This window comes from Castor canadensis, chromosome 9 (genome assembly GCF_047511655.1).
Source record: "Castor canadensis chromosome 9, mCasCan1.hap1v2, whole genome shotgun sequence".
NCBI lineage: Eukaryota > Metazoa > Chordata > Mammalia > Rodentia > Castoridae > Castor > Castor canadensis.
In genome coordinates, this window is record NC_133394.1 from 153,020,058 (window position 1) to 153,034,662 (window position 14,605).

The 14,605-nt window shown below is 57.6% G+C and overlaps 1 protein-coding gene across 2 annotated transcripts in view; it reads right to left on the bottom strand.

Annotated features, from left to right (window-relative positions):
• Dok7 (docking protein 7) overlaps positions 1-14,605 on the bottom strand; it is a 32,042-nt gene that overhangs the window by 15,211 nt on the left and 2,226 nt on the right. For both annotated transcript variants that reach the window (XM_074042700.1, XM_020165328.2), the window contains exons 3-4: positions 7,770-8,000; positions 5,508-5,708 (exon numbers count right to left, since the gene is read on the bottom strand). In XM_074042700.1, coding sequence (XP_073898801.1) covers positions 5,508-5,708; positions 7,770-8,000 — 432 coding nt within the window. The remainder of the gene's footprint in view (positions 1-5,507; positions 5,709-7,769; positions 8,001-14,605) is intronic.

Below are 14,605 nucleotides of genomic sequence, written 5' to 3' on the forward strand. Positions count from 1 at the left end.
TGCCACCACCCTCCTGCCCCCTACCTTTGGGCTTCAGGGGGGCACTGCTCACCAGAGCAGCCTGCTCAAGTTTGGGGCTCCTCCAAAGCAGTCCCTGGCTCTTTCCTCTGCTTCCCCCAAAAAGCCAGCTGAGGTCCTCACAAAGGAGTGTGAGCAGCTGGGCTCAGTTAGGCCAGGCATAGAGTCCCCTTCTGTCCTCTGCAATGGGTGGGGGACAGCAAACCTCAGGTTCAGTCACACTGCAGGTGTGTAGGGTCACCGTTGGGGTAGAGAGCTGACACCTGCTCCCAAGGACCAGGCCTGGCAGAGACCACCAGGTGGGGTCAATCGACACAGGAAACTGCAAAACTCCCTGGGAGTGGAAGTAGCCCGTGGGTCTTGGGGAGGAGATGCCTAAGTCCTGTCCAGGGAAGCAGGGCTGAGGTGCCTGCAGCACAAGTATAAGGCCAGGTTCCAGGCCAGTGCTTTCTATGCACTGCCCATTCCTCCCAGCAGCCAGCACAGACGAGAAACTGAGGCTCAGAGCAATCGAGACAGATCAGAGGAGTCAGCAGGTAAGCTGTGCATCATTGCTGGAGCCCTGGTGTGAAGGAGGTTCTGTCCAGGAACCAAACTGCTCACACTGGAAGATGTGAGCTAAACACACAGTCTACCCAGCCCCCATGAGGCCACACAGCCCATCTCAGAGGTTAGGGGACACTGCGCGTGCCCCTCAGGCCGCTCTTCCACCCACAGCAGATGGCCTACAGCCAAACTGCTCCTGGAGGAAGTGCAGTGGAGGCTGCTGACAGCTGGCCGTGTCTGAATTATCTAGCAGCTGGTCCTGCTCTCTGGAAGCCCGGCTTGTTGCCCACTTTGCCCAAGAGGGCCTTTTGTTCCATGGGCAGCCCTCCCATGCCTGTGCAGGCACACCATGGACAGAAGCCATAGAGCAGCAGTCATGGCCCCCACCTCAGACCCCAGGGGCAGCCTCGTAGATAAGGAGCAGCTGGTAGACTGGCCCATCTCAGCCACTGCCTCCATAAACACCCAGGACAGAGAAGCCTCAGTCTCCCAGTCTGTAAAGCAGGGGTGGAGTGCGTGCCCCCAGTGTGTGTGCCAGCACAATCAGGCCTCTAGAGAGATCACAGTGGGCTTAGTGAACCCCAGGGGCACTCACAGGAGGCCTGCTGTGGCTGGCCTGGGTTCCTGCCCCGTGTGGGAGCAGCTCTGAGCCCCAAGATACTGATAGGGCCCAGTCTCCAAGAGAGAATGGTTCCACCCATTAACCAGGCCAAGTGGAACCTGCTGAGCAGGGTGGACATAACCACAGGCCATGGAGGTCAGACAGGTGGCCCCAGCCAGAGCACTCGACTCAGCACAAGTGACAGAATGTAGGATCCACTCTAGAAGCATCGAGGCCTGTACAAGTGGCCACAGTCCATAAATGTCACTGCACTGCTGCCCCATTGGAGGAGAACAGGGCCTTTGCACCGGATGTGTTCTGCCCAGCCCACCCCCATTTCCTCCACAAGGGGCAAAGCACTGGATGGGGGGCGTTGCATAGGAGTAACCATCTGCACCCCACTCCATCCCAGCCTCCTCCTCTCCCACCACCTGCCTTCTCTCCCATCAGTCACCACATGGTTAGCACCCCTGGAACCCATGCCCCCCCATCTGCTACAGGATCAGCCTTGCCTGCTCTCATTTGGACCAGAACCAGAACCTTCCTAGCCCTCAGTCTCTCCCTCCAGACCCTCTGTACCCTGAACCCAACGTTACTGTCATCTTAAACACAGACCTGTTGGTGTCACTACCCAACACCCACCAAACACTGCCCCGGTGACAGGACCCGGGCCATGGCCACCCTCCCACCCCTCTCAATGCCTTTCTCTCACATTTCCCCAAAGCCATATGTCCCTGTAGGATCCTCAAAAACATGGGCTTTGATTTTGTGTGTCAGAATCACACTGGCTATGGGTCTCAAATGCTAACCTTGTAAAATGCCACCAAAAGGGGGACACCCCCGCCCCCCCACACACACACAAGTGACCATGATACTGATAGTGTGGTGTTTAGGGCCAGAGTCAAAGCTTAGAAATGGAAATAAGTCAGTCTCCTTTTAAATGTGCTGTCTGCAGGGCCCAGCACAGGGACACTCTGTGGAGGCCTTGCTGACTGGGAATGTCAGGATGGGTATGCTGGTGTCTTCGAGGGGTGGTCACCAAGGTACTCTGACCACAGCTCGGGGACAGCCCTGTCCACCACCAGCTACATTCCAGCATGAAGGACACTGTCCCTGTTCAGACGGGGCTGGGCTCACGTGGATGGGGGGATACTCCTCGCAGGGGCAGATATAAGGGACAGGGACTTGCTGGCTGAGTTGGTCCTCTGCTCATCCTTAATGCCCAGCTTCCTCATACCCCATCCACCACCACCACCCCTGCTGCCATCCCTTCATGGTCCACCTGGCCCCTGCACTCACTTCTCCCTGCCACCTGAGCTTGTCCCAAGACGAGTGGCCCTCCAGCGCCTCTCTCCTCCACCCACATGGCCCCTGACACCCAGCCATGCCACATGTGGGGAGTGGATAAGAAGCACCCTTGTGCTGTCTGGAAAGCTGCTGGGAGTGGGGACATAGGTCATGGCTGGGGGACCCAGGGCCAGGCTGGAACCTCAGTCAGGGGAGGAAGAGGACGTCAATCATAGACACCCAAGACCTTCCAGGGCCTCAGCTCTCTCTCCTCCAGGATAGACGTGGCCAGGACCACAGACCACCATGACCCAAATTCTACAATGGTCACAGCTGCATGGTGGCCCCTAAATAGTCACAGCCCCTAAAAGATGTGTTCATATCTTGAAGCTGAGAAAAGCAAAACTCTTAAGTCCTAAATCCAGTGACAGTGTCCTTATGAGGCAGAAGAGAAGGCAGAAGCAGACTAGGGGATGTGGCCACAAGTCTAAGATGCCTGGAAACCCTAGGCTCTGAAGGGGACAGAAAGGACCTCCAGAACCCCAAGAATGAGGTTGTGCTGACCCCTTGTTTTGGGGACTTCTAGCCCCAGACTGTGAAAGAACTCAGTTCTGTTGCTTTAACCTTCCCCACCACTACCCTGTTTGTGGACATCTGCGACAGCAGACCAGGACATGGAGACAGGCCACTGACTGCACAAGACTGCAAATGCCACCTCTAGGATGGCCAGGATCTGTCCACGCCATCCTAGAGGTGAGCCTCTGTCACCCTAACCCCTGCCCAGTGTTGCCTTGGGACATCACTGCTTGGCTGAGATTATTTCTGTGACCATCTGAGAGCCACTTTAACTCAGCCCCACACAATGTTCTCCAGTTGTGGGCGACCATGGATCTGAGTGAGGCTTGGAGTTGGAGGGAGAAGAACTCCTCAGAGTGCCGTGCCCTGACGAGGGACCCAGACATCCTGACACCACGCACTGCGTTCCAGGTGGCTCGTTGCAGCCCAGAGTTAATTCAGTACCTTGCTCAGAGGCACAGAGCTGGCTCACATAGTTCACCCTGCTTTGCCCACTGCCTGGGGACAACACACCAGCTCGTGCCAGGCCTCTGTCCTCTCAGGAAAGTCATCACTCAGTGCCAGGCAAGAATCTCTTTCGTTGACAAGCAAAAGGAGCCCAAACACACCAAGAGACAGAGCTGGAAGCTCGGCAGCCTCCAAGGACAGATAGCCAGTGGGTCCTATTCCATTCCATCCCAGACAAAAAAAAAAAGGTCTCCAAGAACAGGTCCTTCTGCCCCACCCAGCTGGAGACGCATTGACCAGCACCACCCCAGCCATCTGAAGTCTGTGGCCGAACTCCATACACAGAATAGAAGACAAGTCCTTCTCCTTCAGGGTCTCAGAGCAGTTCAGGAACCCAGGTGCATGACTGTGACTGTGGCCTGTATCTCCCAACCAACAACCAGCCAACTCATCACCCCAGCCACGGGTCACTCCAACTCCCCTCCTACCAAGATGTGCCAAAGAGGAGGGCTGAGCTCTACCCAGCAGAGAGGACTCAGTTGGCTCATCTCACCCTCAAGCTACCAGAGCTGGCATGGGAAATGGCTGTGCTCCCCACAGGCCATGATGTCATTCTGGTCCCCACCTGGCCCAATGAGAACTCGCACCACTGCTCCCCTCCTTATTTGTCCTTTTGCTAACACCTTTGCAGGTCACTTTTCATCTCCCCAAATGCTCTGGCAGGACTGGTCTCCAACCAAAGAACCCCTGCATTGGCTCCCAGGATCCAGCACAGACAGTGGGACCAGGTGCTGATATGAGTCTGTCCCCACCTCTGTCCCCACCTCTGTCCCCACCTCCACTCATCCCCACCTCCCCTCAACCCTTTGTTTGTTGAACAAGGAGCCCAGCTGGCCAGTGGCCAGCACAACTGACATCAGCACCTGCAGTTGCTCTGCCCAGAGAGATGGGGGCACACTGCAGACCAGAGCCCAGGGAACCCACACCCCACCCGGCCACACCAAGCATGTATGCCAGGTGAGGAATTAGTCTCCCACTTACACCTTGTGCCCAGACATGGGTCACATCTGACAGGGAAAGGACAGGTGGAGTCCCAGCCAGGTGGCAGGAGCCACCATCCCCTCCTCTACCCCAGAGGGTCAATCCCAGCCTAAGAAAGATAGGGACATGTGTGCTAGGTACCATGTGTGGCACACCCTATACCCTGCCTCCCAGGAGGCCACCTGAGCCCTGGGCAGTCAGAAGAGACAAGCGCAGGCCTCTGGAGATGGGAGAAGGGGCTTCATTCCCTCCTGCAACAAGTGCAGGTCTGTGCCCAACCTCGTGTTGACAGCTCACTCCCAGAACAGCAGGCAGGGGACACCGGGACCACCCCATTCCTGCAATGACCTGGTGGGCACCTCAAACTCCATGCAAATGGCCTTGCTCTCCTCAAGTGCCACTCCATGCACCCTGCCCCCATCCTGGCTGTCCCCTCCTCTCGCGTCCCACACACTGGCCCAGATCCTGCCAAGTCACCCTGGTTTCTGCTCTCACCTGGTCACAGATGGGTCATGAGGCTCAGAGCTCAGGGAAGGGGCGTTCACAACCCCAAGGGGCCTGTCCCCCCCTGTGGCTTGGTCATCCCTTCACTGACATTTGGGCAGCTCTGGGTGGCTGCTGTGTCCAGGAGGAATTCTTGGTCTTCAAATGTTTTGGTCCACATGCAGCACCCACGGGAGGACTGCTATGTCCTCGCTCAGTGCATTTTGTTCAACCTGTCAACTTCTGTGACACTAGGCCTTGCTCCAGAGATGCCTGGATCCCTCCTCCTCTCCCCAAGCAACCTGGAGTTCCTCCCAACCCCAGGGAAGAGCAGAGTGCTAGAGGTACAGGTTCTATATTGAGTGCTGGGCTTTTCTCCTGCTGAGTGACGCAGTCCTGAGGCATGGGAACACAACTAGCAGCCTCCCAGTGGGTCCCCAAGGTCAGCCGAGCCAGCGCGCACAGGCCTGTCAGTTCAGGTGGCCCCCGGTGCCCCATGTGTACTTACAGTACCCACACCTGGTCCCGCCTTCAAAGATGAATCCGTTTGGCACAGCCCCATAGCGTCGGAGATCAGACAGCTTCCATTGCCCCATGACAGCTGGAGGGACGTCCCTGGCCAGGACGAGGACGTCGTTGCAGAGGTGGAGGGTGGCTGGGCCACTCTCCAGCTTGGTGCCGGGAGCCACTGTCACGTGGAACCTGTGCACTGAGGGCCGGACAGGGGGCAAAAGGGCATGAGACAGGATGTGTGGGTAAAGGCAGTATGGCCCCCCCAGGCCCCGCCTTCATGGCTGCACCATGGGCAGCACGGGGGAGGGTGGAGGGGACGCCTAGGTGGGGCCCATTTATCTTCCCTCCTATCTTTCGGGAACTACCTCAGTCGAGGGAAGCCGGTTCTCCAAGGGGCCTGATCACTGACTTTTGGCTGGCCCTCCCATCCTAACCAGGCAGGCGTGGCCTCGGGGCCACAATGCAGGTAAACACACCTGAGGTGGAACCTATGCGCAGATCGTACCCCTCGGGAACCTCTCCCACCGAGGACAGTCCTATTTTACAGATGGGGAAACCAAGGCTCAGGGAGGACAACACGTGGACAGCAGGGACTGCATTTCACTCCGTGTAGGGACACTCAGGAATCCATGGACCTCTCTCTGACAGTGGTGCTCCTTGCCACCAGTACCCCTCAAAGGCAGCTATGGCTGCCCTGGCCTCACTGGGGCCTGTCCACTACCTCAGCTTGGCCTTAGCCCCCTTGAAAGTCCCTCAGAGGAAGATGGTCATAAGCACTGTCCTCTCCAGCCCACTGTCTGAAAATTCCTCCCCTCACCTAGGAAGGTAGCAACCCCATGAAAGACGGTGTTCTGCTGCCTGGTGTCCACTGGCAGGCACCGCCCACTTCATCTCCAACTCCTGGAGCCAAAGGGACCCTGGTTCCCGTGCCACTGCCTCCTCCTCCAAGCTGTGGCCATGGGCATGCCCTCGCTCCACAGCCCTGCTGGGGGTCAGGCAGGCCACATCAGGACTTGTTTCAGGATGTCTATAAAAATGCCTGGGGAGCCCTGCCACCATGTGGGCTGACCCTGCCAGACCCAGATAAAGACAGGGGCTCTGTGCAGAGCCAGGCCAGAGCCCCCACTGAGAGCTTTCTGGACGCATTCTCACTGAGTTGTCTACCATCCTCTGGACTAAGTGCCCACCAGACTCATCCCCTGGATGGGGAGGGGACCAGAGCTCACATCTCAGGCACCTACAGACTCAGTTAGTGAGGGCAACAATGCTTTAATGAAGTATTAAAACTTAAAAAGTGATGCACAACCAGGCATGGTGGTGTGGCATGCCTGTAATCCCAGCTACTCAGGAAAGATTGGGAGTATCGCAGTTCTAGGCAAAAAAAAGTCAGTGAGACCCCCTTCTCAAACAGCAAGTTGGGCACGATGGTGGAGGCCTGGAATTCCACCTAAACCGGAGGCATAGGTAGGAGGCTCCTAGCCAGACAAAACCGGCCCAGGCAAAAACTTGCGCCCCTATCCAAAAACACAACTAAACGCAAAAAGGGCTGGGAGCAGAGCTCAAGTGGTGGAGAACCTATCTAGCGAGTGCAAGGCCATGTCTCCCTTGCACACTCAGTCTCAGGATCCAAGGCTCATGTCTCCTTCAGCCCCTGGTCCCCCTTCCCATCCTCACTGCTGGCCCAGGCTCCGGCACCGACCACGCAGCCGCTGAGAGTGCAGGGCCCCAGCCCCAGCCAGCCCTGCCCACCCAAGGCCACCCACCTGCCTCCCCTGCTCCACAGACAGTGGCCGTCCTCAAAGGCACGCCGAGCTCCCTGTCGGTCCACACGGCAGCCCAGAGCCATCAACGCCATCCTCCTCCCCTACCCAGCCAGCTCCCGGTTCCAGCATGTGCTCCTGGGTCTCTGCTAGAAGCCTCTGCACAGGCTGTGGGCTTGCACAGCCCATGCGGGACAAAAGGGGAGGGCTTTGGGAGGACACTCCCCTTAGAGCCTTAGATCTTAGATCCCCTTAGATCCCCTTAGATCCTCTGCCAGCCTAGGCAGAGGGCTCCAGTTTTAGCTAACAGGTCAGTTTAAGGAGTTCAGAAGGCCCACAGCCCCTGCCTCACCCCACCACCGGCTGAGCACCCGAGACAGGGCCAGCTCCTCCGCGACTTCTCTTCCTGATTACCTCTCTGCAGCCCATGTCCGCGAGGGCCTGGAACACTTAGGGAGGGGCCTGTGCTCGGTCTGACTCCCACTCTGGTCACTCACCCTCGCCCAGAGCGTAGCGGATGCGGGTATCCCAGGCACACATGACCTCCCGGCTGTCAAAGCCCAGCATGACGGCCTGGGACAGACAGACGATTGCCAGCGTGTGGGCCAAGCCCTCGTAGGACAGGCCAGGCTCCAGGCCACAGATGTCCTCCAGGGTCAGGCTGCTGCGCTCCCGGAGGCCCTTGGCGCGCTCAGACTTGTCCTTGTAGACCAGCATCAGGAGGCAGTCTGCTCAGACAGGGAGAGAGACAAAAAGGGCGGGACCGTGAGGGCACTGCCTATGTCACCCCTGCCGCCAGGCCTCAGCACGGCCTCCAGCATGGCTGGGTAGAGACTCTGGATTGAGGGGTGATCCTGAGCAAGGGTCGCATGCACCCGTCCCAGCCTGTGCACAAAGTGGGAGGATCCCTGACGACCAGCCACAGGAGCAGGAGTGGGCCTGAGTGCTTATTTTATGACTGGCCTGGCCTACTGACTCTACCCCTGTGGCTGGGACCTGGACCCCCACCAGGGTACTCGCCATGCCCCAGGCCCCGCCCTGGCCACAGTTGGAGCTGCAGGGGTTGTGGTCGGTGGCTCAGGGGAGCGGGTGTAGAACCTGCTGGGCTGCTCAGGTCTCCCACCTTAGCCCTACGCCTGGACTGGCCTTCCCCATCCCTGTGCCCATTCCTTGCCACACTGAGACCCATGTCACCTCCTATTCTCTTGGTCTCCAGGCTGTGACCTGAGCTCCGGCCCTGGGGCAGGAGGGAGTTCCTGGGTCTTGGGTCCCACCCCAAGCCCCATGCTTTCCAGGCCCCTTCCACCAGCCACTTCACTTCACCCCAGCGCTGTCAGCACAACACTGGCCATTTCCCCATGTGACCGTGATCAATTCTTCCACCGGAGAGACTGTTCGAACCAGGAAACCAAGATCCTGCTCTCCACACCCTCCATGGGAGCAGGTCCTGGTAAGCAGACCCTCTCCACCCAGGCCACCAGCAGTACCAGGATCCCAGGTGCCCCGTGTTCGAGGAGGGCACAGGTTTGGGCCTAATGAAAACACCTAAACACCGTTCGTGTGAGACAACCCCAAATCCACGTGAAGATCCTTAAGGGATCATCTCCACCTGAACGAGAAGGAGGTGAAGCAGAAAAGTCCAGATGACAGCAAGGTGAGGCCTCTGGGTTCTGCAAGGGTAGCAGTTTTGCCTTTGAAGGCCACACAGTCTGTCTCCATGAACCAACGATGCCCTCAGGCCGCACATGTGCCAGCAAAAATGGGGCCTATGGGAGCAGTAGGGGCTTTCACTTCCTATTTGAGAATCTAGCTTTAGTATCTGAATGGTTATAACCAAAAAAAAGGCAAAGGCATTCCCGATTTGCGAAAGCAAAGACCAGAACCAGCAGAAAACCACCTGTCCTTCCCAGAGTTGCCAGCACAGTCTCTCCTGAGCACAGCCTGAGAAGAGGCTGTGGTATAGACGAAATTCACAGGCAGAAAGCAAGAAGCCAGGGCCGGGGAGAAGAAAATAGAATAAGGTGGCATAAACAGCATACGTCCTCTGCAATTGTCCCCCAACGTGTGACCCGGACACCAAGAAACGAAAACCCAAGGGATAAGCAGGCACACAGGAAGGCTCCACAAAGTCACAGGAACAGCACAGGACAACCACAGCCACAGCCACCAGGATGTACCCCCACCGCCTCAGCCCGCCATGCCCAGGGCGAGTCAGAATGCCTGCAGGAGCCACGGCCCCTAAGAGCTCTGCCACAGCTACACAGACAGCAGCAGAAATTTCCACCAAAGCCACTCCCACCCCACAGAGGTCCCACCTCGGCCTACCGTGCCGTGGGTCCTCCCCACAACCGGAAGGCCGTGCAGCATCCCCTTCCGCGCGACCTCAGGGAGGCTGCAGTTTCCTTATCTGTAACGTGGGGAAATAGGACTCCCACTGCAGCGGGGCCACAGGACATGTGGGAGGCGTGAGTCCCTGGAGGCATGCAGTAAGCACTCAATACGTGCTCACATATTCCTGCAACCACATGGAGTCACACTTCTGTCTCCAGTACCATATTGCTGCGTGGCCAAGTTGGTGGGATCTGGTCACTACGTACCCCAGGCTAATTCCAGCTCGCCCACACTGCCCACATTGACCAAGCCACCTTGGCTCCTTTTACTTCCTTGCTCCTTCGCAGGCTGATAACCAGGGCCCTTTCTCCCCTGAGGACCCACCTGGGGTGGTGGCACCTTGGCCAATAACCTGCTTTTTCAGATTGGCCATGTAGCCCTTGGTCTGCCCTTGATACCGTCATCAGTCCACCCACCCACCCGCTCCAGACACACAGGCTACTCCCTGTGGGCCACACGCCCACCGCTCTGCCTCTCAGACCACAGAGCACGATGAGATCGTCACCTGTCAGCGACCTTCCCCGCAGAGCACCAGATAGCAACCGCTTTCAGCTCTGTGGGCTTGTGGTCTCCAAAACAACCACCCCACTCAAACACAGCCACAGACAGCACGGCCGGAATGGTGTGAACGTTCCCACTGAAGCCGGGTTTCTAACAGGTGCTGGGCTGGATTGGGCTGGACTGGCCCGGAAACCGGAGTTTGCCACCTCCTGTACTGCAGTGGAATTTCCTTGTGACCCTGGCTGCCCGGCACATCTTCCCCAGCCTCCACATCTGCACCTGCAAAACTGGCTTAGGGGGCCTGTGCGTCCTGAGACCTTCTTCCTGGTGGTTGATGCCACCCCTCGGCCTGTCTGATCTTTTGGGACTTGCAACCTATGCCTCAAGGACACTGGGAGTCAGTGAGTACCCAAACATGTCCCCTCCTAACCCTGGAGATGACCTGTGAGGATGACATTTGGAAAGGTGGCTGAATGGTGGCCCCCAACTATGTCCCCTCCTCATCCTGGGGACCTGTGAGTGTGACAGCTAGGACAGAGTCTCATAAGCTCATAATAAGCTCATGGCTTATTTATCTGCAGTGATCCTGTAGACACCAAAGTGCTCCTGTACAATACAGAAGAGGAGGAGACAAGTAGAGATGGAAGTAGGGGCTGGAGTGATGCAGCCACAACCCAAGGACATCTGGAGCCACCAGGAGCTGGGAGAGGCACAGAGGGCCCCCCAAGAGCCTCCCATGTGAGTGTGGCCCTGCCTGTGCATCCAGAACTGTGAGAGAACAAATGTCCACGGTTTGAAGTCTGTTTGTGGTACTCGGTTTCCAGCGTCGCAGCCATAGGAAGGCAAAACACCACGCCGGGAAACAACTGCATTTTCAAGTAGGAACAGATCAGGGTGGAGCTGATGCTGGGTTAGAAGCCCCCACCCACCTGCCTGGGGAAGCAGCTGACGTCCACCCAACCCTCAGTCCCCAGCATGCTGCTCCATTAGCCTGGGTGTAGGGAGGTGACTGAGTGGCAGGCGAAAGTGGACCCTGCACATGGGTGTGAGTCAGAGCAGCTGCTGCCACCTCCCACCCTCAGCCCCTGTCACTCTGTTGTTAAAGCCAGTGCTACAGGGACAGGGATCACAGATTCAGGTCCCAGGTCAGGGCTGGTGACCAGGGGGTTTAGATTACTGTTATGGTTTGGATATTAAATGCCTCCAAAGTCTTGTGCGTTTGGGTGGGCTTGGTCCCCAGCTGCTGGTACTATTGAGAGGGGACTGTCACATGTGAGCTAAACAGGCTGGTTGGAGGAAGCTGGTCCCTGGCGTGTGCCTTTGAAGAGTGCATCTCACCCCTGGCTCCTCTCTCTCTGCTTCCTGACCACTGTGAGCTGAACAGCCTCCTCTGCCTCATGCTTTTTCGGCCAGGTGTCTGCCTCGCCACAGGCCCAAAGCAATGGACCTGCTGATCGTAAAGTGACACCTCTGAAACTGTGACCAAAGCAAATCCTCCCGTTGAGAGCTTGCCTCAGGTGCTTGTCACAGCACCGAAAAGCTGACAGAGAATGCTACCCCCTGACACTGCACATCTAGGGTACCAGGCAGGGGCCAGCAACCTGGCCCAGGCCAACACAGTCAAACACACATGCACACCCTCCTGTGGACACCAGTGCACACACTCACTCATGCACACACACACAAGGCCACACTAGTGTTAGCACATGCGTGCATACACCTCCCACACTCCCATTCCCACTGAGCCCCTCAGTGTACATGGGGACCCCAGCTGGGGACAGCTGAGTGGTGATCAAGCCCCTATCTGTCCAGCTCTGTGACTAGAGACCCACTCTCCAGACTCTCTGAGTCTCTGCTTTTCATCCCAGAAAGGGGCGATCATGTCCAGCCCATGGAGTGGAGGCTCCAGCAGAGCCCAATCTGGGGCACACAAAGGCCTCTGCAAATGCTGGGCAGCAGCAAGAATGCATGTGACCAGGCACAGCCCACAACCAGGGCTGGGACAGACCAGCAGCATTGTTAAGTATTTGGAAGGGTTACAGGGTCAAGTGGTAAATCACCCAGTGTCCTAGAACTCTGGAACCTCCCTTCCATCCTGCTGCAAGTGGACCTGGTGGGCCACCCACGAGGGCGTGGGGATGTGAAGAAAGATAGGGAAAGGCAGTGGCCCTGTGTCCATTCTCCATCAGAGTGACAAAAGACCTCCAGTCCCCACTAGGGCCCCTCTAAGCCCAGCCACCAGGCTCACCAGTGCCTCTTGCACCCTCTGCTCTGCCCCAGACTGACTGGACTTCCCTGCAAGTGCTCAGCACAGCTCATTCTGCAAATGCTGCTGCCAGCCGCTCTGTGAGCAGCAGCTCCTGTGGGACTGCCTGATGGGCAGAGATGGTGGGACACACAGACAAGTCACAACCAACTACTAGCACAGTGCTATGCAGAGAATGGGAGGCAAGTGACCTATATGGTGAGATGGGGACCACCTGGGTGTGGCGCTGGGATCTCCCAGAAGGGAGCAACCAAATAAATCCTGAAGGACCCAGCCTAGCAGCCCCACCGGGAATGGATTACTTTAGAGGGAGCAGCCAGTGCAAAGGCCCCAAGGAAGAGCATCATGGCTTTTTCAGGGACCCAAAGGGCCAGGCTTGTGGAAGAGTTCTCTGAGCTGAGGGCAATAGGTCAGGTAGGCCTGGTACCCAGGAGCTCCAAGGAACATTGAGGGCTGTCTTGGCTGCTGCATGAAGGATGCGCCAGGGTGACAGCACGGCCTATCCAGGTGCAGGACACTGTGCGCCTGGGCCAGGCAGGAGCAAAGGGGAAGAGGAGGCTGCAGGAACCAGTGACCTTCCCTCAGCTCTTGCCACCCCAGCCCTCTGGGCAGCCAGCCACACGCCCTCCTGGTGGAATGCACAGGAGAGTGATGAAGAGTGGAGGATGGCTCCCAGATTTGCGTGGGAGGAATGATGCCTGAGGAGGTGTGGGCTGGAGCCAGGGGTCTTCCCTGGACGGGTGAGGCCAAGGAGCCCATCGGACACGGAGCAGTGTTGCAGGCAGTCATTTGGACAGGCGTCTGGAGATGTAAAAATAACCATGGAGTCATGAGCTCCCAAGGCCTTGACAGCCAGGGCTGAGAGCCACCAGGAGGGCAGGCAGGAGAGGAAGAGCTGTGGCCTCCAGAGTGAGCAGGCCTGGAGGGCCCAGAAGGCAGGGAGGTGGGGCCCTGGAGGAAGGAAAAGAGCTCACACCCACACAGCAGGAGGCCCAGCAGTGACTGGATCTACCCGTGGAGGTCACAGTGACCTTGAGGCAGTGCCCTCAGCAGTGCCTCAGAGCACCAGACTGAGGGGTGGCTGAGCCACTGGGCGGCCACAGGCTGGCCTGCTGGTGCCTCCCCAGGCACAGGCAGCCATGACACATGGGATGGGATTGAGTGTGTAGCCTCAGGCCTGATCTCCATCGTAATCAGAGTCATTTAGGTCCACATGTCATTTAGGTCCACATGTCAGCCTCAGGCCTGATCTCCATCGTAATCAGAGTCATTTAGGTCCACATGTCATTTAGGTCCACATGTCAGCCTCAGGCCTGATCTCCATCGTAATCAGAGTCATTTAGGTCCACATGTCATTTAGGTCCACATGTCAGCCTCAGGCCTGATCTCCATCGTAATCAGAGTCATTTAGGCCCGGCACAGGTGGGAGGGCTCATAGGACGCATGGGCCTGCCTGCAAACACGGACATCAGGGGAGCACTCAGAGCTCAGCACGCACGCCTCCCACCCTCTGAGAGCCCTGTGAATAGACCAGGCAGGGGCCAGCCTGACAGTGTCCGACTAAGGAGAAAGATGCTGAAGGAGGCTGTGACTCTGCCAGTCATGCAGCACAGAGGAGCTGAGCCAAGCTTTCAACCCAGGCACTGAGTCCCTGTCCCAAAATGGGGGCTTCCAGAAGCTTGGGCCTTGGGATCTGGTCCTATTCTGTAATGTCATCTAGGGAGCAGAGAAGTGGCTATCACTCACCCTGTCCTCTCCACAGAGAAGGAGGAAGAGGCGCAGATAGGCCAAAGCCAGAGGTGCCAGCTCAGGAAGGGACCAGTCCCATCTCCCACGTCCTCCTGGAACACACCTGCCCCATGTCAGCGGAGTCACTACTGCGTGGGTTGGGGGTCCTGAGTAGGGCCCAGGATGGCACAGGCAACTGCAGGATTCGTAGGACACATGCCTCAGGGCTCCTTGCTACTATGTGGAGTTGAGGCCTTTGCTGTTGCCATGAGCACAAGGACAGGGATGTCTCCTGCAGGCAGAGTTCATGGCACCTCTCTGGGCGAGTCCCAGCCCCCGCTAGGCTGCCTGAGCTATGATGCTGAGCTGGGAATCCCAGCCCTCCAAGAACCAAAAACTGAGACTCAGAAAGACTGAGCAAAGCCCACAGTCAGCCTGAGAGCAGAG